We start from the raw sequence: 26,454 nt of genomic DNA, 5'->3' as shown, positions 1-26,454 counted from the left end.
AGAGCACAGGAATGGGAGCTATTCACTTTGGCACCAGCTCTCTGACATGTCTTTCAACTTGTCTCTCTCTCTTACTTAGTTTCCTTATATACAATATGAGAAGAATAATATGTACCTCACAAGCATTTTGTGAAGCTAAATTAATACTTGCAAAGGGCTTTAATATCCCTTGATAGAAGTTACTATGTAGATGTTCAGTAGGAGTATTTTACCATACTCACAATAGGATGAACATTAAATTGCATCTATGATTCTCTCCTTTCCTGTTTCCTACAGTGTGTTTCTAATTAATTAGAATTGAAAGTCCTACAGTAGTTGATCCAGTACAATTGGAAGGTTTAAACTACATTATTTCTCTTGAGCTTATCTTTGCATACGCATGGACTATGAAAATGTTTTTGCCTTTGTTTCTTTTTGTATAATATTACATATGTGTATATATATAGAGAGAGAAAGAGAGAGATTTTGAAGAAAGATATTGTATAGTCTTTTTTACACTGTTTTATCTGTAGGGGCTGTATGCCAAGAACAAATGGTGCCTTTTCCTTCCCCCCTCTGTCATTCCTACAGTTAATGGGAGTGGACTTTCCACCCATATAGTGGTGATAAGTGCATGCAGCCAGCTTGTTTGAAATCTGGAGGCAGAAAGAGAAACAGCCTGACGAGAGGTAAAGTATCTTTTTCAAATGTCTCTCCTATGTACTTATACTGTAAGATCTTTGGAACAAGGGACTGCTATATTTTTCAGTCTTATGCAGCCGTAAGCACATTTTTGGCACTTGATAAATTAATAATAATAATGTACCAAAATGTCTTATTTTCCTCAGTAAAGTGAAGCAGTTTATATTTTATAACAAAAAAAGGAAGGTGGTTGGTGAAAGACTCTGATAAGCCAAATCTACAAAAGATAATCTGGCAACCATAATGACAAACTAAGATTGTAACATGAGAATGCACTGCGTTAGTACAGTACTGTAATGTGCTATTAAGTTTCCTGCCTAGAATGGGTTAAAAAGAACATAAAACGTTGTCTGGTTTCGGAAAGCAGTAGGAACAGTGAGAAAGTGGTGAGACCATGAGTTATACTGTTTCCCTGCTGTGCTGCAGTGTGATTTTTTTTTTCCCCTCACCACTTAAATCCTTGTGTGTTCAAAAAAGTGATATTAAAAGAATGTGTAATTTTGATTAGAAATTCTGTTTAAAGACTCAAAAGCTGCTGGGCTGCTAAAGAGTTGTAAAATAAGCTCTTTAACAAACCTCTGGTTTTAAAGTAGCTTTGCTGACTCTGAGTGAGTGGGTTATAGTGTATAATGTAAGCTAATGCAAGCCCATTGGTTCAATGGAGGAAATACATGAGACTGAGAAATTTAATTATTTAAATTACATACATACATACACACAATTACATAAGTTAGTAAAGTTAGACTCTTTCTTCAATAATCCCATATGCCCTCAGGTTTACTGAGGCTAATGAAATTTAAGGTCATGTATTGTGGGGAATATCCATTAATGGAAATAATTGAGACAGAGAACTGGTGTGGGTAGAGGAGCAGCAATGGGAAGTATGCCCTTCAGTACCCCTGTACTCACCCCTTAGACACTACTGCAATAATATTTGTTCAAACTATGCCTTGTGAGATATCACATGAAAGCTAATAACACACTGGTTACTAATATGATTGTAAAATGCATGCGTTAATGATTATATGTGAAGTTATGAATTCCCTCTGTATGATGTTACTAAAACACACTTAAGGCCAGACAGCCTTGCCCAGGTAAAGGTGATAAACAGGTCTGTCCTAGATAAACAAATGTGGGTTTACCTCAATTTACGTATTAATAGTCAACAAGGCCATCAAGCTAAACCTGCAGGGGTTATCTGATCCTGAATTTGAAAGGTTTCAGAGTAGCAGCCGTGTTAGTCTGTATCCGCAAAAAGAACAGGAGTACTTGTGGCACCTTAGAGACTAACAAATTTATTAGAGCATAAGCTTTCGTGGACTACAGCCCACTTCTTCGGATGCATAAGACAGAGAATTAACATGGCTCCTGCACCCCAGAGAGACACAGGAGCCTGAATCCCCAGGAGACATTCCTGACTTGTAAGACAAAGGGCATGGCTACACCTGCAGATGTCAGGGCCGGCTCCAGCTTTTTTGCCACCCCAAGCGGCGAAGAAAAAAAAAGAAAAAACCTCATTGAAGCAGAGCGATTGAGCCAAAGTGCTGCCGAAGAGGAAGCAAGGCACTGAAGGATCCGCCGCCAAATTGCCACCACGGACCCAGACGTGCCGCCCCAACAACGGACGGATTGCCACCCCTTTCTATTGGCCGCCCCAGGCACCTGCTTCCTTTGCTGGTGCCTGGAGCTGGCCCTGGCAGATGTAGAGCGCTTTGAGTTAAACCAGCTCTCGGAGATTGCAGCAGGGAAAACGATACCGTGTGTTTACACTGTCAGCTGCAAGCGCAGTAGCGTGGCCACATTAGCAGCTCTTGCAATGCCATAGAGAGCAGTGCATTGTGGTAGCTATCCCAGTGTGCAAGTGTCTGCAGCGTGCTTTTCAAATCGGGGAGGGGGGGAAGAGATGGAGTGGAGTGTGACAAGGAGTTTGTTGTGTTTATGTGGGGGCAGAGACTGTGTTTTGGGGGGCAGAGAGTGTGTCAGCATGCTGTCCTGTAAGTTCAGAAAGTGGCAGAGGAAAGGGGGAAACCCCGATATCAGCTCCCACCCCCGCCTCTCTCTCTCTCTCTCTCTCTCTCTCTCTCTCTCTCTCTCTCTCTCACACACACACACACACACACACACACACACACACGCACAAATACAGCACATTCCACAGTAAAGATTTGCTTTGTCCCAGAGCAAATAAGCATGCCGGCTGTCAGAAATGGAGGTTTGAAACGGGATAGCCACGTGTCTTCAGCCGAGTTCAAAACAGTGAGAAAAGTGGCCACTTGACTTTGAGGGATTATGGGACGTTTCCGGAGGCCAATCACAGTGCAGTAATGCAACACATCGTCCACACTGACACCCGGGCGTTTCAGCCAGGGTGCAGCAAGCTTTATGCTTCTCGTGGAGGTGGATTGCCAGGGGCGCTCCAGCTGCAGAGTCCAGGCACTCAACGTGCCTTGCCAGTGTGGACACCTCAGGAGTTAGGGCACCTGGAGCTGATTTAATGCACTCTAACTTGCAAGTGTAGACAAGGCCAAAGACATTCCCCTTGGGGATATAAGGAACAGAGAGAGATTCCATCTTTACCCTTCACCTTAGGGAACAAAGAAATCAAGCAATTTGATCTCTGAAATGGGTTGTGGCCAGGCCAGTCAGTAAAGAACTTGAAAGGAGAGTGGGGATGAGAAAAACCATCTTGTCGAGGCAACAGTAAAACATACAGCTGTTAATTCTTGTGCTTCAGTCAAAAGGAGAAAAAAACCTCTCACAACTTTATCATGAGTCTCTTGGTATTTGATGTTTTACTTATTAGCTCAGCTCTTTGACTCATATATTCAAATTATTTCCTCATCTCAGCTTTCTTTCTTTCTTTCTTTCTTTCTTTCTTTCTTTCTTTCTTTCTTTCTTTCTAGTAAGACTCTAGCACAAATGGTTGCAGAAAAAGGCTGGAAAAAACATGAACACTAAATGTTCAAATCCTAGATGACTCATAGACTCAAAGGTCAGAAGGGACCATTATGATCATCTAGTCTGACCTCCCGCATGATGCGGGCCACAAAAGCTGACCCACCCGCTCCTGGAAGAATTCTCTCCCTTAACTCAGCTGTTGAAGTCCCCAAATCATGATTTAAAGACTTCAAATCGCTGAGAATTCTCCAGCAAGCGACCCCTTCCCCATGCTGCGGAGGAAGGCGAAAAACCTCCAGGACCTCTGCCAATCTACCCTGGAGGAAAATTCCTTCCTGACCCCAAATATGGCGATCAGCTGAACCCCGAGCATGCGGGCAAGATTCTCTAGACAGACCCTCTGGAAAAAGTTCTCTGTAGTAACTTTTAATATCCCATCATTGACCATTGTTACTAATTACCAGCGATGGCACGTTATTGACCTATTGACTAAAATCACTTTATCCCATCAAACCATCCCCTCCATAAACTTATCAAGCTTAATCTTAAAGCCAGAGAGGTCTTTCGCCCCCACTGTTTCCCTCGGAAGGCTGTTCCAAAACTTCACCCCTCTGATGGTTAGAAACCTTCGTCTAATTTCAAGCCTAAACTTCCCCACGGCCAGTTTATATCCATTTGTTCTCGTGTCCACATCAGTACTGAGCTGAAATAATTCCTCTCCCTCCCTGGTATTTATCCCTCTGATATATTTAAAGAGAGCAATCATATCCCCCCTCAGCCTTCTTTTGGTTAAGGTAAACAAACCGAGCTCCTCGAGTCTCCTTTCATACGACAGATTTTCCATTCCTCGGATCATCCTAGTGGCCGTTCCAGTTTGATTTCATCCTTTTTAAACATGGGAGACCAGAACTGCACACAGTACTCCAAATGAGGTCTCACCAGTGCCTTGTATAACGGAACCAGCACCTCCTTATCCCTACTAAAAATACCTCGCCTAATGCATCCCAAGACCGCATTAGCTTTTTTCACGGCCACGTCACATTGCCGACTCATAGTCATCCTGCGATCAACCAGGACTCCAAGGTCCTTCTCCTCTTACGTTACTTCCAACTGATGCGTCCCCAGCTTATAACTAAAATTCTTGTTAGTCATCCCTAAATGCATAACCTTACACGTCTCACTATTAAATTTCATCCTATTACTATTACTCCAGTTTACAAGGTCATCCAAATCTCCCTGCAGGATATCCCGATCCTTCTCCGAATTGGCAATACCTCCCAACTTTGTGTCATCCGCAAACTTTATCAGCCCACTCCTACATTTGGTTCCGAGGTCAGTAATGAATAGATTAAATAAAATCAGACCCAAAACCGAACCTTGAGGAACTCCACTGGTAACCTCCCTCCAACCGGACAGTTCACCTTTCAGTATGATCCGCTGCAGTCTCCCCTTTAACCAGTTCTTTATCTACCTCTGGATTTTCATATCGATCCCCATCTTTTCCAATTTAACCAATAAAAAAGACAATTAAAAAGACACCAAAAATACTATTTTTAAAAAATCTTGTGATTTTTTTGGGCCTGACTCGTTATTGAGTGATTGGGGCTGGCAATATTAAAGATTTAAAACACAGAATTTAGTTATATAAATTACCGCCAACTCTCTTTTCTATTAAGTTAACCTTCCCTGTTCCCTTCCTCAAAGTTTTATACATTTAGGGCTATATTTTCAAAAGCTTTCTATATCTACATTGGGAGTTTGTGCCCCTGAAATCAGGCACAAAGTGCCTCTAGAGCATTTTCAAAGAGTGCAGAGAAATAGCTAGTGAATTGGCTCTGCCTAGATGGGTGTACCCAGAAATATGTACCCACCATGGAATTTTCACAGGGTTGCACCAAGGGGCATCATTTCTGAAAAAATTGGGAGGGAGGGCAAACTTGTGTCAGCATATAAAATGTTGTGTGTCCCAAAGAGCTTCATAAATGAGAAAAACTAGGCAGTTAATACTTTCCTAATGACCATGTCCAAAGTCAGAGGAGAGGGGGGGGAGATGTGAGGCAGACAGTGGAAGACATAATAGAGCATTTAGACTTATGAAAAGATGGGATGAGGGGAACCATAGTCGAGGGAGAAGGCCAATATCCATCCATAGCACCTGGATGCACCGGGACATAATTGTAAAGGCTCAAATATGCTATTCCTCAGATTATGTCCATGGCAACTGCCACCAACCCAAACAAGCTCCCCTGCATTGCCTATTTGGGCCAGCTGTTTAACATGCACAAACCAGACAGAACAGTCCATCACTTGCAAATGGGGCACGGTCACTGGGCACATACTCATAGCACATTTTGGGCCAAGTCAAACTGAGACAAGAGAAGGAAAGGAAGTTGTGGGGTCATTCTGACCACATAGAATGACATGTGCTGCTGTATAATGATTCATTAAGGAGAATCAAAGGCCCATCTCATAAACATTATTGAAGAATCAGTAAAAGTAGTGGCCTAACCAGGTTGAAAGTTTATAAATTTTTCAAAATTATGGCATAAACAAACAAAAAAAAATACTGTCTTAAAAATATGTTCTGTACAGCTCTATTATTGGTGAAGTGTTAGCAGGATGCAAGCTGCACAGTAGACTCAAACTGCCTGAATCCTTTTTAAGATATTAGCAAAACTCCATTAATTAAGCCAGTCAAACCATTATTGCTGCAGTAATCCCCTCCCCACACACACATACACAAACAATCTAAAAAAGTACATATCATGCTTAATAGAAACTACCTAATGAATCCCCACTATTAAGGAATTCTGTTTTATTAAATGTGGGAAAAAGTCAGTAAAATGGAAAGTTTTTTCTTCCTCTTATTGCTCCGGTGTATGCTTATAAAATTTGCAGATTACATCAAGGTGGGAGGGGTTGAAAGCACTTTGGAGGACAGGATTAGAATTCAAAATAACCTTGACAAATTGGAGAATTGATCTGAAGTCAACAAGATGAAATTCAATAAAGACAAGTGCAAGGTACTTCACTTTGGAAGGAAAAATCAAATGCAACTACCAAATGGGGAATAGATGGCTAGGTGGTAGTACTACTGAAAAGGATCTAGGGGTTATAGTGGATCACAAATTGAATACGAGTCAACACTTTGATGCAGTTACGAAAGAGGCTAATGATTCTGGGATGTATTAACAGGAGTGTCGTATGTAAGACACAGAATGTTATTGCCCTCCTCTACTCAGCACAGGTGAGGCCTCAGCTAGAGCAGTGGTTCTCAACCAAGGGTACGCATGCCCAGTGGGGTACACAGAGGTCTTCCAAGGGGTACATCAACTCACCCAGATATTTGCCTAGTTTTACAACAGGCTACATAAAAAGTACCAGTGAAGTCAGTACAAACTAAAATTTCATACAGACAATGGTTTATTGTGCTCTATATACTATACACTGAAATTTAAGTACAATATTTATATTCCAATTGATTTATTTTGTAATTACATGGTAAAATGAGAAAGGAAGCCATTTTTCAGTAATGGTGTGCTGTGACACTTTTGTATTTTTATTTCTGATTTTGTATTCAATAATTTTAAGTGAGGTATAACTTGGGGGTTTGCAAGACAAATCAGACTCCTGAAAGGGGTACAGTAATCTGGAAAGGTTGAGAACCACTGAGCTAGAGGTCTGTGTTCAGTTCTGAGAGCCACACGTTAGGAAAAATGTGAACAAATTGGAGAGAGTCAAGTGGAAAGCAACAAAATACTGAAAGGTTTGAAAACCTGATCTATGAGGAAAGGTTTAAAATACTGGGGATGTTTAGTCTTGAGAAAAGAATACTGAGGGGGGATCAGATAATACTCTTCAAATATGTTATGGGCTGCTATAAAGAGAACGGGGGATCACCTTTTCTTCATGTCCATTGAAGGTAGGAGAAGAATAGGCTTAATCTACAGCACGGAGATTTAGATTAGATATTAGGAAAAAACTTGCTAACTATAAGGTTATTTAAAGTCTGGAATAGAGTTACAAGAGAAATTGTGGAATCCCATTCATTGGAGGTTTTTAAGAACAGGTTGAACAAACACCTGTCTGTGCTGATCTAGGTTTATTGGTCCTACCTTAGCTCAGTGCGCTGGACTTGATGACCTCTTGAGGTCCCTTCCAGTCCTACATTTCAATGATTCTGTGATCACCCCTGCACTTGCTGACATGCAAATGGAGACAGAGGACTTGTCCTGACTGCCAAAAAAGGTTTATATTTTGTCCTGGAATAACTAATACATCTGAGCTATGCTGAAATGAAAACACAGTTAAGATTAGGCATTTTAGCTTTACTGCACGGTAAACATGCCAACATCAACCCAGAGGGGTTATAGATAGAGCCCTACCAAATTCACAGCCATGAAATCTGATCTCCCACTATCTGGTCTTTTGTGTGCTTTTACCCTATACTATAAAGATCTCATGGAGGAGATGAACATTTCTCAAATTGGGGATCCTGACCCAAAAGGGAGTTGTAGGGGCGTCACAAGGTTATTTTAGGGGGCTCCCAGTCAGCAGCTGACACTCTCCAGCTGCCCAGCTCTGAAGGCAGCACCGCTGCCAGCAGCACTGCAGAAGTAAGAGTAGCAGTACCGGAACTTCCTCTACAATAACCTTGCGACCCCTGCCACAACTCCTTTTTGATTTAGGACCCCTACAGTTCCAACACCATGAAATTTCAGATTTAAATAGCAAAAATTGTTAAATTTATGATTTTTAAAATCCTATTCTGTGAAATTGACCAAAATGGATCGTGAATTTGTCAGGGTTCTAATTATATGGCAGTTTTCCTCATGGTTTACCTCACAGTGAAAGTGGGTGCCTAGTCTTCTCTGTATTTTTACCTCAAGATAGCTCATGCATGTTAGTTACTCCCAGGTTTAAAAAAAAAAACACCTTTTTTAGCAGTGGGGACCAGGGCAGATACAGAAGTACTGGTTAAGGAGATTAAAGGCCATCATACAACAGGAGTTACATAAAAGTGGCACACAGCTGCATAAGAAGAGCCCCATCCACAATTAATGCTAGGTGTTTTAGAAAAGATAAAAGGATGTCAGAAGCTGAACAGCATGGGAGTAATAGTGCTAGAAATTGTAAGTAAAACCTGTACAGGGATGTGGACTTTCTCCTTGATAAATCTGAAGACTTAGAAAATAGGAGTACTCTCTTGAACATATCTGGTGTCCCCGAGGACACAGAAGGAAGGTGAAAATATAATTTCCTTTGTCCAAAACTCATTTAAGGATATTTTGAAAAAAGATAAAAATTCCCTAGTTGTTGAATTCTAACACACCCACAGAGTACTTCAGTCCAGATAATGAGACCCCCAAGAGCAATTATTGAGAAACTGCTCAGTTTCCAAAAAAAAAAAAAAGTAATACTAAGGGAAAGCAGGACAATGGAAAAGGTGTCTTTTCAGAACAGTCAGCTTTTTTTTTTTTTTTTTTTTTTTATGCCTAGGCTTTGGTATAGAAACATTCAGAAGGAAAGGAAGTGAAATAAATATAATGATCATCTAATGAAAAATGAGGTTCGTTCTGCTGTGTGGGACCCTATCAAGTTAACCTTTATATATTAAGGGAGGACAGTTTCTTAACACTCCTCAGGAATTTAAAGATTTCCTACATTCTCCACCTAACTTCCTAAAAGACAGACACAAGCAGCTGGATTTCTACCTATAAGTGCCACAAAAAACACCTAACACATCATGGCTTGGCTTTCAGTTTTTCTGTATTGTTCTAACTAAAGAGCCTTGTGTCTACACTATTTATTCAAGACTTATTTCTATCAGGTTCTGTAGAACATATTTGGCCTCCTCATATCTTCAGCAGATTTTTTTTTTTTAACTTGCAGAATGCATTGCTATTTCAGAGATCATTCTTTTTAATACTTTGTTTTTGTGTAATCCTATTATGTTTCAGTTGTGTTCCTCAAATGTTTTGCCTGGTTAAACATATTCATAATTCATTCCTTTCCTTGATGTTAAAGGGAGTAACTCAATGGTTCCTACTGTGCATTTACTGAAGCTTATTTTTTTCTAAAATATGTTTAGCGTTTTTAAAACCAGTAATAGCGTTTTTCCAGTTAATAGCCAGACATTCCTGGTTTTGTTTTTTTAATGCTTTTGCCCCTCTCCTGGCACACCTTCAGGATATTTTTCTCCTTTACTATGATTTGTTTTGCAAGCAACCTTCTCTATATAAGCACTGTGTAGTTCTTCAGTCTTTTTTTCTGTGTGCATATAGTTTTTTCAAGGTACACCTCTACCCCGATATAACACGGCCCGATATAAGATGAATTCGGATATAACGCAGTAAAGCAGTGCTCCGGGGGCGAGGCCACGGCTGCACGCTCCAGTGGATCAAAGCAAGTTCAGTATAACGCGGTTTCACCTATAACACTGTAAGATTTTTTGGCTCCCGGGGACAGCGTTATATCGAGGTAGAGGTGTATGTAAAATACTATATTTCCTTCCTGTTTGGATGTTCTCCATAGTGTAAGGTCACGACCATCCGTTTCCAAACATAGTTTCCATTACTCATGTCTGACTTTCAAGATTCTTCATGGTTTTATGTGCTATTTATGGGCTCAGTCCTGATGCAACACGAGTAACTTTACACATGTGGATAATGGTTTGTAGGATGGTTTCCATAGTTCTTTAAATGTTAATAGCATGAAATAATAGCATATTTAAAAAAAATAAAAGATTACATTTTGATTTTGATGTTAACTCCAGGAACAGTGCAGGGAAGGAATCATTCCTCACAGAGGCACTCTTCCCTTCCTGCTCTTCCCTTGCTCCAGAAAAGTTGGGTTCTGGGCCCATATCCACAAAGGGACTTGAGCATTGCAATGAGCATCACAGTATCTAACTTTTAGGCACCTAGAAAAATCACAGGAACACCACTGCTATCCATACTGCCTGAGTTAGGTGCCTAGGCTCCCTGTACAGGGAATGGGAAGAGAGAGGCACCTCAGAGTACAATACACAAAAACCAGCATGCTAAGTGGGAACATCAAGTCCTTGAAGCCTGGTCCACAGTGCTCTCAGGGTCTAGCAATAAGGTTGCCAACCCCTCAGGATTGTCCTGGAGTTTCCAAGAATTAAAGATTAATCTTTAATTAAAGATTATGTCATGTGAGGAAACCTCCAGGAATACGTCCAACCAAAATTGGCAACCCTAGCTAGCAAGTTCCAACCTGGCACCCAATGACTTGATAACAGGTGTCAGAATAGAAGCTGAATTCTGACAGAGAGGACTTCAGTCCTGGGATCAGATTGGCAGAACTCTGGAGGTCCAGATTGGTTCACAACTTCTATTTAAACCAAGCACAAGCACAGGAAGGTGTCCATGCAGCTGGGTTCTCTCAGCTTAGGCCTGTCATTCCTGTGCTACCTGCTCCCACTGCTGATCTCCTGGTAACCTAACCTTTCCTGACTCTTGGTTTTGCCCTCTGGCCTGTCTTGGACTCTGACCCCTTGGTATTTGACCCAGCTTGACTCCTGCTCTGACCACTAGGTCAGACTGTTCACATCCACTTATGACACTGAGCTGCTTAAGCTATCCAAGGGGAGAAGCCAATTAGAGGGGTGTGTGGTAAACCCTGACCCTGTCAGAGTGATAGGCACCTCCTTCAAAGCTGGACTTAGGCACCTATCTCTGCTAGAGATACATGAATGGGAACCAGCCAAGACACCTAAATAACCTTTTTGCAGGAATGAGTTTGGTGTCTGCCTTGCTCCACATGAAACAGCCACAGAAGGAGGAGGTTGTGGTGCTTACCTTATAACTTTTAGGCCAGTGGTTAGAGCACTCGCGTGGGATGTGGGAGATCCAGGTTTAATTCCCTCAGGCAGAGGGGAGAACATATTTGAAAAGAGGTCTCTCACTTATCAATAGAGTGCTCTGACCACTGAACTATAAGATATACTGTTGTGGGACTGCCTCAGCCTCTCCCGGTGAAGCTGTTCCACTGTGGATAACTAATGAAAGAGTGCTTGGAGCAAGGGGATTGGACCCTGGGTCTCCCACCCCCCACCACTGGACTGTAGAGTCATTTTTTTTTCCTCTTGTGCATGAGTATGCCAAGTGACTATTCCACTGTGGATACTTTATTAAATAGTCATTAGGTCACAGAGATAGAATGACTCAATAGTCCAGTGGTTAGGACATCCACTGGGCAGACCCGGAGTCTAGTCCCCTTATTCTAACCACTCTGAGTATTCATCAGAGATGAATGCATTGCTGTATAGCTTGGAGATTAAAAATTTCATTTGGGGAGAAAATCTGCAACCCATACTCATGATGTGCAGTCCCTTAATCTGAGGTTTCTATGGGGCTATTCACAGAGTATACTACTCAGCATGGGTTAGGTTGACAAAATCTGCCACTATGCTCATTTAAAAAAGTGGTATTTGTTAAACTCACTTGTTGTTTCTTATCCTACATTAGACTGTCAGCTCTTCAGGACAGGGACTGTCTCTTTCTCTGTTTTTGTACAGTACCTAGTACAGTAGTGACATGTTGGAGACCTTTGGGTGTCATCACAACACAATTATAAATAGTAGTAGGCCCTATATGGAAAAAAAATCCTAGAAACTTTCGTAGGAGAATCCTACAGATGAGGTCAAATGAATGCAGCCACAACTTTCTAACACAGAACATCATCTTAGCTATCTCAAAAGATTTGGGGCCAGATTTACCAATACACTGTTGCTGCTGTGTACCACTCTGATGAGGCAGGGCAGCCATTAAATGGTCATTTTACCAGGTCGCTGTGTCGAACTGAGTAGCATACTCCATTCTAATGAATTGGTTGGATGTCGGAGAAATACAAGAATATAATATCAGGAGACCTACAACTGTAGTCCTCACAGACCCCAAAGACTACCTAGGAGCAGTTGTGAGCAAGGTTCATGAAAACCTATGAGCTTCGTTTTGACAGAGTTTCAGCCCTTGTCATTGACTTGCATGTTGAAGACTTTCTCTGCAATGAAAAGGGCTAGAAACTTTTTTTTAATTAATGTTGGGATTAGCGTTGGGAGGGAGGGGATCATTAGCCATGGGCTCTTCAGACCACCAAAGCCAGCGCTATATTTTAGCCGGGTACCTTCCATTCTGCCCTAAGTGGCTGTTCTGTTATGGAGTTGGTAGAATTTAGAAACACAATAAACTTTATTATCTAAAATTAGACATTTTTCCTTAAGGGTTTTCTAAACATCTCGCTATGTTAGTTTTTGCTGATGTGGATGTTAATTTTTCCCTCAGGTCTGTTCCATCAACATTTAAAGATGGGTTATTATTTTAATAAACAGAAATTTGTGCTGAGATGCACCCTCTTGGAAGCCCCTTAAAGAGTTTAAAAGAGATTCGCACAAACCAAGACCATGGATCTACACCCTCAAGATCTCTTTTCTGTTATGATGTATGTGTTTTGAGGAAATTGAAATGACCTAGCCTTTTTAGAGCGACATCATGATCATTTTTTGAGAATTTAGATCTGCTGGAAGTGTCAGGTCTTTGAACATATTTGATTAAATTGCAGTTTGCTGCTCCTGGTGGAACAAGCAACATGTTTTTGCATCATCTTACGAGACTTCTGTGTCACAATGGGAGAAAGCCTCTTGACTCTAATTCTTAATGATTTAGGGCCAGATCTTCAAAGGTATTTGAACACCTACAGATGCAAATAGGTGCTCAGTGGGATTTTCAGGTTAGGCACCCAACTAACATTGAAATAATATTACAGAGGCCCCCCAGAACATAATTGCCCCATAATTACATAATTAAACAGAACTGATTAATTCCCCTGCTAGGAGCCATAGAACAGCTGTGGGGCATGCTCAGCTAATAGGGACAGGAAAGGAGGCTTCATTCATTCAGACGTCCCTCCCTTCTATTCATCCTGCCTCCTCAAGTATGCTCTATGGTTGTGGGAGGGGGTACCACCCTGCATCTGTCCGTCCCTCCCAAACCAGTTGGAAGAAAGCTATGGGGAGAGTCAGGGGAGAAAAAGGAGAAACACACATGTTACCAGCTTTGCCCGTTACTTTGGGGTACGCTCATTTATTAGGGTTACTTTTGGGGGGAGGAGGGTACTTCTATCAATGTACTGCTTGTGTCACTTGTGTGCTCATATGGAGCTCTACTTCTCCCTGCTGCAAGTTCCCTCCCAATGGAGCTATCCTGCAGGATCTAGGTTCCCCAGGGCTGGGTTCTTCAGCCCCAGAATCAGACACACACACAATGTAGAACTGATGAATGAAATTGTTTTTAATTGTTCACTTTATTAATGTAACTTCATAAGTAAAGTTTTATGAATATAACAACATTCATTCCTAAAACCGGTTACCCCAATAACTGGCTAATTAACAGTTAAGATGCTTGTTAAGAGCCATAGCTGTTCAGTCAGCTGCCTTTGTAAGTTTCACTATCAATCCAATTCCTGCTTAAATCACTGAGACTTGCACTGTTTCAGTATTGTAACTTCTGTTCACCATTTATTACCCTTGCCTACAGTGTAACTTCTGTTCAGTGTTTGCCATCCATTATACTTGTCTATATTGTAACTTTTGTTCACTGTTTGCCATATTGTAATTCAAACCCCATTTTAAAACGCTTACTCCATTTTGTAAGGGCTTGCTGCAACCTTCATTTTTGCAAACCCTGCTGTAATCTTATTAGTTTAGTTTAGATGTGTGAATGAGGTATGGATGGATGATGGAATCAACCTCCAGCCCCAGCCTGTCCTGATTAAATAGAGTTCAAACACCAACCACTGAAAATGCAGACAAGACCCCTAACAAAGTAAGAAGAATCCACCCTAAAAAGAAAAGGTACAATAGAAGGAAGATCAAAGCCCGGTCCCAGGCTGAAAGTCATGTCTGCAATTGACAGGTGATCAATCACCAAACCTGGAGGCAGCGTGACACAGCAAGACCTATAGACTCTGGATTCAAACTAAAGCCTACAAAAAGGATGGGTGAGATGGAAAACTTTGGAGGGGGTAACATTCTGCTGCCAACATGGAAGGGCATCGGTGCATGCCCAACAGAGACCCAGCTCATCCTTGTGCCTGGCTTTCCTGGCCAGTTAGCCGCCACAAGCTACGAACCCAAGCTGCAGACTCAAGCCACAGACTCAAGCAGAACTGTTAACTATGCAGCAGCTGCAGAACATCTGATGGATATGTGTGTGTGTGTGTGTGTATAGGTATTAGGTATAATGTGTGTGTATTAGGATTAAGATATTAGTTATTGGTCATAAATCAAATTATCATAATAAATGTGGCATCTTTGTCTTGACCCTAAAACGATCCTGTATAAGTTTGTGGGACAACAACACACACACACACACATTAACAGAGTGCATCTGAGAGGACTGGGTTAATCAGCACTCCCAAGCTGACCCCTTATATATCCCTAGACTCAGTAGGCTGGGTCGAGCAGCACTTCCAAGGTATCACCCTCATATGTCCCAGGTTCAGCACATCTCTATCCCCACTTTCACGTTACTGTTATTCTGATAGTAACCCACTTGATGAGCAAACCCCTGCAGGGATCTTTTAGCTTAGGTATGAGGAGCGTTGCTGCAGAGCGAATGAGGAAACCAAAAAAAAAAAACCCATCCATGGGGGGGTGGGAAGGGAGAATGAGAAAGAGAAGCAACCAGCTTAATCATTAAAGTTATTTATTGCCAGGTAATAACCATAGGGGAGCCAAACAAACAAAACAGATATAGTATTAAATCTAACTTAAATTTGATTATAAAAGTCAGATTTAGAAAACTATAACTGATCACACAAGTCAGGGTCAGAAGGCTAGAGAGAGAGAGAGAGAGAGAGAGAGCTGGGTTCTCATCACTCCATGAAGCTTGAGTCGATTGGGGGTCCCAAGTGGTAGTGGTAGCTGAGGGTCCTGAGTGCTGGAGACAGGCGGAGTCCCCAGCATGATCAGTCAGGAGAAGCTGACATCCTAATGGAACTGATGCAGATTTTGGATCCAGGGCATCAGAACGCTTACTTGAGCATAGGTAGGGGTTTTTGTAGAGAAACAACAATGGTTCAAGGGAGAACACAAGATTTGTTTATGTGTAAACAAGGGAGTATACCAAAGTTGTTTTGTTCAGGTTATGGGAGCTGATCATTCCTGGCTTTGGGCAGTGTTCCTTGGAGGGAGCTCACAATGCAATTAGGCAACTTCACTATTTTGGATACCATTAAAGGATTTATTACTAGAATGGGCCTGATAAGTAATGAGCTGAGTGTGTGCAGGCATTGGTCCATTAACATCTGGAGCAGAGATCCCCCATCATGTAGTACTTCCCTGCTTTTCCGGTCCCAAAGTTCAGATCGTTTCTTCCTTGGAATCTCTTTTCTCTATTCGGTATGCTAATGGAGATGCCTCCTTGTCCCATCTTCTATGCAAATGAGGCTAGGGGAGTTTCCCTAATCCTGTCATCCTTATCCCAGGGGTTTAAGTATGTCTCCCATTGCCTTTTCATTGCTTTTTGTAAGTCTTTCTTCTGACTGGTTTTGATTGAAGCAGAGGCCCAGGGGGGCGGGAGGGAAAGCGCTTTTGTGAGTCAGACAGGCTGGGTACTGCGCCCTGGTTCCAAGAATACAGAGCTGACAGGTAACACAGAGGGCATGGTGGAAAGGAGAGAAGTGGGCAGGAGTAGAACCTCTGGCATGCTAGGGAGAATGGGAGACCTTGCTGTGGGGAATACACAGAACCCCTAGGAGAGTACTCGGGGAACACTGGTGTGGGGGGAAAGGGGCATGAGGAACACAAGAACCCCTCGTGAGTGGAAATTGGTAGAGCCACATCCGATCCGCAATCTGCAAAAATAATCTGCGGATATCCGCATCCGCAGATATCCGGGGATTTGCAGGGCTCTACACCAGGGTTTGGTCTGAGGTTCCAAGGAACCCCCCTCACCCGGAGCCCAGTCTGGGAGAGACACGCTGGCAGCTGTGGGGAGCCATGGCAGACCCTCCACTTGTCCTGGGCGGGGGGCCTGAGGGCCTGAGCAGCCCCCTGACCAGTGTCCCAGCCCCTCGCCAAGGGCAAGAGACTCAGCCTCCCCACAGCTGCCAGCACGGCTCTCTCTGACCAGGCTCCGGCCCGGTAGGGGGGCAGCTTGAAGCCGCAGCCCAGCCACGGTAAGAGCCGGGCTGGCAGCTATGGGGATCTGTGACGGACCCTCCACCTGCCCTGGGCATGGGACCCGAACTGACCCCTATCCCTGCCCCTCAGGCCCTCTGCCCAGGATAAGTGGAGGATCTGCACTGTGGTTCCTCACAGCTGCCCGCCTGCTCTTAACCGTCAGAGCCCTTTGTATCCGCATCCGCGTTGGTATCTGCAGAAATGATCCACGGATATAAAGCGGATACCCACAGATTTGCAGGGCTCTAGAGATTGGGGGACCCTGCTGTGGGGGAATATGGGGGCCAACAGAGCCCCTAGTGGGTGGGGAGAGATTGTTTGGGGGAGTTTCAGAGAGTCTCTGAAATAGAGAGGGATGAGAGGATGGTACCCAGGGAGCTTGTGGGGTGGAGTGGAGAAATGCAAGATGGATGTAGTGTATGCAGTAAGCGCTGCTCACAGAAGTTACAAAGTGTGTGTCTTTCCTGCTATACATATATTGACTCATGAGTTCACCGGACTTCAATAATACGTAATAATCCTTATTAAATAAGGATTGGGAAGGTGGGGACTGCTTTTTTTTTAAAATACAAAGAAGATAGCTTATCATTAGAGAGTTGAAAAAGCATCTAAGCAGAGGCTCTACAGTGAAACAGAAATCGAATAACATTCTTTGTACAGTGTCAGAAGATGACGACTATGGTTCTTTACTTGTCATGTGACATAGCAAAAGATGCAGCAGACATGTAAAGAATGAATAAACTTTAAATTAATGTCAGAAATCAATAATAATATACAGTGTGCTCCTACTATTCTGTTTTGTTATGATTCCAAAACTTAAATTTTTGTTGTTTTCCAATACACAGCGAGGAATTTTGTTTTTGCAGAATCATCTGGATTAAGTGTGTTTTGCTTACAGTGACATCTTTTTTGTGGCTGTTAGAACTTCATATTGAAATACTAGCACCCTATTAAACCAGTTAAAATCACTTTTGGCATACTATTCATGTATATCACAGAATATTTTTGAAGTGAGTATCTTTAAATGTTGTTTGTTTTAGCAAACCTCCCAGTAGAAAGCATGTGAAACATTTTATCAAAGGATTCTGCAGATTTCTATACCAAAGGAATAGTTTAGAGATAAATCACTTAAACTGAATAAAACTGTAGGAAGATTGTGTGTGTGAAGGGGTTTTTGTAGCAATTGTAGCTACAGCTGCTGCATGTTCCTATAATAATCAAGTTGATGACAAGGAGCTAATTGGTGAGAAAACTGGGCACACTTCTAATTTTGTTAAGAGAAACAGGACAAATCTTCAGCTTCTGCATGAGGTATCAAAATATATTGTGCAGAAGACAGAACATTTGTAATGAAAATAAATGTTTGGTAGATCCATGTGAAGTAAAAAACAGCTATGCATATGCATTTCTATACATTAGAGTTTATTAGAAAAAGGGATTTCTGTGTGTGAAATGAAATCTGTAATTCTGAATTATGAAGGAAGGTAACTGTTTAGATGAGTACTGTTTTTTTTAAAACTGTAAAAATTATATTTGGCTGAATTATTTGTTTAACTATTTGAAATTCTTATATTTCCATTAAAGGGTATTTAATTTGATTATATAAACATTACAGTTTCAAATAAATAGAAATCCAGTGTTTGCTATTATCTATCTTAGGTTCTTATATGGACCCCATTGCTGAAATACACCCCTGTGAGGTAGAGACTTCCTGTTGTCCCCATTTTATAGATGAGGAACCTAGGCACAGAGAGGCTGAGTGACTTGCCCAGAGGCACACAGGAAGTGTGTGGCAGAGCATGCATGTGAAACAAGGCATCTCAAGTCCAACAACAGTATCCTACTTACTGGACAGCCTTCCTCACCCTTTAATTTGTCCAGTTAAATTACTGGTTCTCAGATACTACAAATTATCTGTATTCTTACGGGGTCTTATCTTTATTTCTTTCTCACGCTTTAATGTTCTGTAGTCTTCTGTAAATGAACCATTGACCTTAATATTTTACCTTTTTTTAAAATATGGGATTACAGCTGCCCAGACTGTTTTTCTAAGAGAGACTAACATGGGTGAAATCTTAATCTCATTGACTTCAATGGGGCCAGGATTTTACTCCAACAGTTTATTGCTGAACTGAAGCAGGTGTGTTCTTTTGGTTATGTGAGTTTCTATTGAAGTCTCAGACTTAACAGGCACCACTTTTATTCCAACGCACAAAGAACCCCTTTCCCGTACTAGAATTGATCAACTTAAAATTCATTTATAGGCACTGCCATGGTGTGTATTGCTATAGTATTTGAATGTCTAGATATCACAGGCATACTTGTTAATATCTGAGAAGCGTTACAAGGAGCAGTTCTTATAAACCAGGAATGTGTGAGAGATTAGTTCCACCACCCACTGGATAGTTGTCTATGCATTCTAGTAGATTTTGAGGCCTGATTCTCCAGTGGTGTGTCCATTTACACTTGTGCAAAAGTGGGCTTACATTAAAACACCATTGACTCAGAATAGTAGTGTGTTACACCCATTTTGCACAGGTGTAAATGAATATACAAGGCAATGCAGGATCAGATCCTAGATATTTTTTCTTGGGAAAATGTAAACAAAACCTTTTGGATTCTTACCTTATTTGGAAAAATTGCATTAGCATTCTTACCCCACCAACGCTATCTCATACCTCTTCCTTCTCCTTCAAGGCTCCCCTTTCTCCCCCCACTCCCAAGACCTTTCCTTCCATTCTCATTGCTTCCCCAGTGGCTTCTTACCTTTTTTTCTTCAGTGGCTGCCAGTGGCTCCCTCGTCTTCTTGACCATAATGTATTTCTTCCTTTTTCCACCAATATCTATCTCTCTTTTTCCTGCTCCTTTTCCAAAGAGAAGTGGAGGCTGCTATTACTGGGACTGGTTGAATGAGTGTTTATGTTCATTTGCTCTCACTGCAAGGACCACAGATATCATCAGGAGCAGAAAGGAAGCCCTGGTCAGGAGAGTAGCTGAGGAGTGTATTCAGACAGCTATCCTTGCAGTGATGGGACGTAGACATTGCAGCACCAAGGTGGTTTAATATCTGAACAATCAGAGAACCAAGACAGTGGCTGAGGCCGTCCTCACCAGGGACAGAATCTACAGGCTGGTACCAGCCAAATTAGGACTTCTAGCAAATGTACAAAGGAAGATGCTCTAGAAATATTTCTAAGGGAACAGCCATCACCAGCTTTTTCTTATAGATTATATTTCAAAAATAAGGGTATGAAGAGGCTACATGATACTCTTAGTAGAAGAGGTTAGAGTTTCATGTTGAAAGTTACAATCTTATCAGTTTAAAATATTAGAAATTGTTTTATTGTATTATGTGGTTTACTGTTTTATGTTTCTATCCAGACTCAAGTTCTTACTGAAATAAAGATATGAAAGATAGTGATCAGCCGGCTTCTAAGTTACAGCCTCCATTTATTATACTACTTTGATACTGGAAACCAAAATACTGTCGATATTGGGGTTTTCATTAACAACACCTTTGTCCTGTTCACTGTTGGCTAAATGCCTCACCAGAGGTTCAAAAAGGCTTTCTTTTTCTGGATCATATATTCTAACTAAAATACAGGCTTGTCTTTTTTCAATTAGCTTAAATCTTTGAAATTTAGTGTTTGTGAAAGTTGTCAAAACATACCCTGATATGCTTGATTTCATATAAAACGATGTTTTTGTTAGTGCTGCAAGTACACGTCTGGATTTTAATATCATAAGAGTGGTTACATGAGAGTGGGAAATCAAACAGGATAAATAATGTTTAGCTGATTGCTGCAGCTTGAATGATTTGCAGAGTTTTTATGTTTATCTTGTTCCTTCAACTTATATTTCTGAACATGTCACAGTAGTTTCACCTGCAGAGCAACACATTCAAGTGTCAAGCCAAACAGAGCAGTCCAGAATTAGGCTGTGCCCCCTGAATTGTTAAAGTGATGTTGAGTTGTCTTTCAGCCGGGCTCCTTGTGATGTTAGAGAGTGGCTGGTAAATTTTACAGCTAGCATGAAAAAGTATGGTAATTCCCAGAGGGGATGACTTAGTGGATTAATATTCCCTCCCCCCAATGTTTCCAATAGAAGATCCAGAGCCTATGGAAATCACTTTTAGCTATTAGCTATCTGCTTTAAATTGGGATTGTACCTCTGTTAAGGAAACAATAGAGGTAGAGCTCAGTGAGATGAAGGATGTAAGTCACTTATCTGATTCAGCTGGACTTATGGGGAAAAGATAGTGCCCTATCATATGAGGCCCCTGTAGAAATAGAGGAACTGGAGATTTTCTGTATTGTCTTAAAACCCTGTAAAATTTTTGCTATAGGCAAGATTTCTTATCTGACCACAAACTGAGGCAACCAGGTCAACTATTAACAAAGGTCAATGCTGCTAGCTAGAAGAATCGCTCAGTCTGTTTGCTAACAAGACAGTAATGTTTGGATAAGGATTGAGAGACACTGTAGTTTGATTCCAACTCTGAAGAATCCACACTACAAATTAGAAAGCACTATAGAGTGATACATCATCACAGATGAAAGGATAGTTATGTATTAGAGGTAGTTGGGGTATGTATTTGTTCTCCTAAAAAACATTGATGAAAGCAACAAAATTCTCATTTTCAGTAAAGTTTTTATTCAAGTTATCATTGAAAACCCAACCCCCAGTATGGGCCAAATACTGAAATGTTGGGGTTTGGGATGGTCAAGAAAAAGAAAACATATTCAGGTTTTGTCTGAGATTTTTCAGTTTTCGGTTGCTGAAAAGTGTGTGTGTGGGGAAATTCTCAACAGACCTCCTGTCTCCTCCCCCCAAAAAAGTTATTTGTAAACAGACATTTCCTGCACATTTTCCATTATCACATTCTTTATATGTATATAATGAAAAACTTTACAAGCTCTATTATCTGTGTGTGACCTAGGAACCTCTTAATGTCAACTGGCAAAGGGCACAGAGGGAGTGCACAGGGGTTACGGGAATCTCCTCAGTCTGGTATGTATATTTTAGCTCATCAAAAGAGTATCATGTGAGGTCTCTAATAAAAGCCTGGGTCACTCTGGTCATCAATATCATTGTGAAATGTATTTCCAGATACTATGTAAGTAGTTGTGTGTGTATTCTTAATATGTCCTTAAACAGTGTTTGTAGAGACTAGTCACCAGCAAAGGTGAAAAAACAGCTCTTTGGTCAGATAAGAAATTGGTATCTGTCTGGCTGTTTAAATGTAAATGAAGTATTATATCGTTTACAATGGGTCGCCACTCACCAGTCCGAACACAATGCCAAGAAAACATAGTGAGAACATCAAAAGAAAGAAACGATCAGGAAGAGTTAAAACAGCAGGGTGTTGGGGGGAAACCTATCTGGAGATATACATCAAAGGTTTGATCTACTATATTTGGGGACAAAAGACATCATACCACCCTTTTCTGAGGAAGCAAGCAAATAGCAAGTCTGCTTTGTGAAAAAGGCATGATTGAAAATGTTGAAGAGAACTTTGGGTGAGATAAACTTCTTTAGAATGAAGGTTAGCCTGTTAGTTTAAAAACAACAAGGAGTCTGGTGGCACCTTAAAGACTAACAGATTTATTTGTGTATAAGCATTCATGGGTAAAAAACCCACTTCTTCAGATGCATGGAGTGAAAATTACAGATGCAGGCATCATTATACTGTTAGTTTAGTCGCTAGAAAGTGTGTTATGATGTTGTTTTGTATGTAATCATTCATTTTCACTATTCTTACTCACTATGACTTGAATTAATAATGAACTTATCCTTGTTTTCATTTTAAATAAAGTCTAAGTCCTGTGGGGCCAAGCAAACTAATGATCCTACAAGCTGGTGTGTACTGTTCCTTTGGGAACAGCAGGCCTGGTAATTCTATGGAGCTACTATAAAGGTGGGTGCATAACTGGTTGGGAAACCATTCCCAGAGAGTAGTTATAAGTGATTCACAGTCAAGTTGGAAGGGCATATCAAGTAGGGTCCCGCAGGGACTGGTCCTGGTTCTGATTCTGTTCAATATCTCCATTAATGATTTAGATAATGGCATAGAGAATATACTTATAAAGTTTGCAGATGATACCAAGCTGGAAGGGGTTGCAAGTGATTTGGAGGAGAGGATTACAATTCAAAATGATCTGGACAAACTGGAGAAATGGTCTGAAGTAAACAGGATGAAATTCAAGAAGTACAAATGCAAAGTTCTCTACTTAGAATTGCAGACATGCAAAATGGACTGCCTAGGAAGGAGTACTACAGAAAGGGATCTGGAGGTTATAGTAGATCACAAGCTAAATATGAGTCAACACTGTTGCAAAAAAAAAAAAAAAAAAAAGGGAGGTATTAGCAGGAATGTTGTAAGCAAGAACGTGAAGTAATTCTTACACTCTACTCCATACTGATAAGGCCTCAACTGGAATATTGTTCTGGGCAGCACATTTCAGGAAAGATGTGGACAAATCAGAGAAAGTCCAAAGAAGAGCAACAAAAATTATTAAAGGTTTAGAAAACATGACCTATGATGAGAGATTGAAAAAAAAATGGATTTGTTTAGTTTGGAGAAGAGAAGACTGAGGGGAGAACATGACACCAATCTTCAAGTACATAAAAGGCTGTTACAAAGAGAAGGGTAAAAACCTCTGAGGATAGGACAAGAAGCAATGAGCTTAAATTACAGCAAGGGCAGTTTAGGTTGGACATTAGGAAAATCTTCCTAACTTCAAGATGGTTAAGCACTGGAATAAATTGCCTTTGGAGGTTGTGGAATATCCATCATTGGAGGTTTTTAAGACCAGGTTAGACAAACACCTGTCAGGAATGGTCTAGTTATGTAATCCTGCTTTGAGTGCAGGAGATTGGGCAAGATGACCTATTGAGGTCCCTTCCAGTCCTACACTTCTATGATTCTATGACTGTAATAGCAGTAGAAAGCATTTGTGAAAGTCTTTGTAAGAAGAACACAGTGATCAATTTACTACATAATAGCTCTTGTTTAAAAGTATTTTAAGAATATTTCAAGTACTATTTAAATGTTTCTTTTTTTGTACTATACGTACATATAAATATACACTAAAGACAGAGTATCACTCAGTTGTTTAAATGAGACAGAGCTGTTACTAATCCCCAAGGTGAGGGTTTTGAGTATCACAGCCCCAGGTTTGATTCTGTGTAATGTGCACTGAAAGGTCCTGGAAAAGATAGAACCTTGGTCTGTGCTTCAATAAAGAGGCAAACGGAGGTTTTGAAAAGGTAAATGCAATAGGAGCTGTACATAACTTGCCCCCATCATGCCTTACCTAGTCCTACATGGGTCTCTCTCTATTGTCTGAAAGAGCATAAGCCTCCCTTAAAACATATTGTAATTTTAGCTGCTTAGTGCTGTAGTATCGCATAGCATGCCAGGTATACCACAACTTGGAGGCAAGTACTGATGGTGTTTCAGCTGCTAGGCCTGGTGTGCCCACTTGTGGGTGCTAGTCCTGGCATGCTCCAGTAATCACTCAGACACATGGCTAAGTGAAAATGGTTATCTTGCTAGGACTGGCAGGAAAAGGAAAGGTTGCAAATGCCCTGCGCAGAGAGGCTTAAATAGTTTCAGTTCAAAGTGAGCAATGGGGGTTTTTTGTTTGGGTCACTGGGGTCAGTCCACTGGAGAGTAAGGCTCTTAGTGCCTTGGGTGGCCTCTCTATTAAAAGGCTCTATGAGAAGTAAATAGGAGCTTGTAGGTCTCCAGGCCAGATTCAGTTAGTAGCATATCTCTCACTGGGGCCTCTTTACCCTGGCTCCCTGCCCAGTCATTGCTGCTCCCCAACAAGTCTCACAGACCTGCACCCACCTGTAATGTCTGGAAGCCACACCCTGTATGTAGTTACTCAGGATTCTTCTCTGCAGCTTCTGACTAGCCACTGCCACTGCCTCCCAAAATCACCCAGTCAAGTCCTAGTTCAGCATCCTTCCTCCTACCTGGCCAGGAAGAAGAGGATGCACAGTGGGAAGAGGATGATGGGAAATTGTAATTCATGGTAATATTTATCTTAGTATCTGGATTTGTAAGCAGTTAAAGATGGGTTTGGGACTCCATTGTGAATATTCTTTGTTGGACTTTAACTCATGCGAAGACTTCAAACTGTCTTGTCGTCAACAGAATTGTAATTCAAGTTAACGAACTCAAGTAACAATTTTTATTTATTTATTTAGCCATGGACACAAGGTCTTTGTCTCAGTACCTTCTTCTAGAAGCAGTTTCTCAGTCTGCTTCCCAACAAAACACCATCCCCCATATTTGGCTTGTGTGACTCTGCAGAATCTCACTTCAAACAACATACAAGAGTCCTTTTCGGGTTTTTTCAGCCTCTTGCTTACAGCTCTATGGACAGATTAAATTCCACTGGGAGTCAGCCTCCCTGGGATTCTCTGTCCCAGTGAAAGTATGTTCACATCCAGCATTGCATATGAAAAGAATCTATCTTTTAAAAAAGAAAAAGTTTAACAGTATAGCCAGGTGTAGAGGAGCAGACTCACCCCTGCAGCGCCTCCTGCTGGTGACTCTGGGAATTAGCTCGATCCAGCCATCAGAGCACCCCTTGCAGGCCAGTGATCCCATTCAGTCCTCTGCTGGCCCCATGTCCCTCCCAGACCCCGGTGCCCTTTTGTCTGGGGTGCTGACCCTGGCAGTACACCCCACAGTCTTAGGGTCACCCCTCCCTAGGGAACCCCCACCCACTATCCCCACCTCACAATAAGGCCACTGCCAGTCACCAACTAGTCCCCGCTCCCTGGGGCAGACTGCAGTATAGGCCACTCATCACTGGCAAGGAGGGTTTGGACCTGCTGCCTTGGCCTAGCCCTGGGCTGCCCTCTGCAACCCCCAGTACCTGTTGGCTTTATGCCATGCCACAGCCTGCAGCTTTCCAGGCTGGAGCTCCCCAGGCTTTCCCCAGCCTTGCTCCACTCAGGTACCCTGTCTTAGATCCCTGCAGCCCACCCTCTCTCCCTCTGAAGGCAGAGAGAGACTACTGAGTTCCTGGCTCCCAGCCTTTTTATAAAGGCCAGTTGTGGCCTGATTGGGGCATGGCCCAGCTGCAGCCACTTCCCCCAATCAGCCAGGGTTTTACCTTGCCCAGCCCCAGCCCTCTGCATGGCTTTTCCAACTCCTTCAGGGCCGGAGCGGGTGTTCACCCTGCTACACCAGGAAATAGGAAAAATACCATTTTCCTATTCTTATTCCTGTTAGGCTGGATGTGGCTGTAGTATTATTGATAGCTCATTGTGATCTCATGTCAAATATTTTGCCGTTATTTTATTATGACCCCTTATGTTTAAACCATTTATGGAGAGTTTCTTCTTAGACATTCATTTCAATAATTCCTTAATGCATCTCTTCACCACCTTTACCACAACAATACTTATTCCTTGATGGAAATATTTTTTGTGTTGATAGTATTTTGCTATGAAATTTGTTTACTTTAGTTACTGAAATCTCTGAAAGTTTCTCCTGTCAATCAGCAGCTGAAAATCTGTTCCTAAATGTTCTTTTCTTTGTTTTCAAATAATCATTAAAATTTAAGAAACCTTTCTTCTCATTATATGTACATGCTGGTTTATTGCTGTAGGATTATCTTTATATGTTAGAATACTAGCACACAGAT

The 26,454-nt window shown here is 41.6% G+C and overlaps 1 protein-coding gene across 13 annotated transcripts in view; it reads left to right on the top strand.

Moving 5' to 3' along the window:
- STS (steroid sulfatase) overlaps positions 1-26,454 on the top strand; it is a 175,420-nt gene that overhangs the window by 24,389 nt on the left and 124,577 nt on the right. For 3 of the 13 annotated variants that reach the window (XM_065580738.1, XM_065580732.1, XM_065580733.1), the window contains exons 2-3: positions 571-668; positions 21,726-21,796. The exons of 1 other annotated variant lie outside the window; for it this stretch is intronic. Coding sequence is in view for 4 of the 12 variants with exons in the window: in XM_065580727.1 (XP_065436799.1) it covers positions 24,647-24,828 (182 nt within the window). In the remaining 8 variants the exon portion in view is untranslated. Of the gene's footprint in view, positions 1-512; positions 669-21,725; positions 21,797-22,601; positions 22,704-22,746; positions 24,829-26,454 lie in introns of those variants that run through there. 9 more of the 13 variants (XM_065580737.1, XM_065580729.1, XM_065580730.1 and 6 more) reach the window with 7 other exon arrangements.

This window comes from Chrysemys picta, chromosome 1 (assembly GCF_011386835.1).
Source record: "Chrysemys picta bellii isolate R12L10 chromosome 1, ASM1138683v2, whole genome shotgun sequence".
Lineage (NCBI taxonomy): Eukaryota > Metazoa > Chordata > Testudines > Emydidae > Chrysemys > Chrysemys picta.
This window is presented reverse-complemented; position numbering and strand designations above follow the sequence as displayed.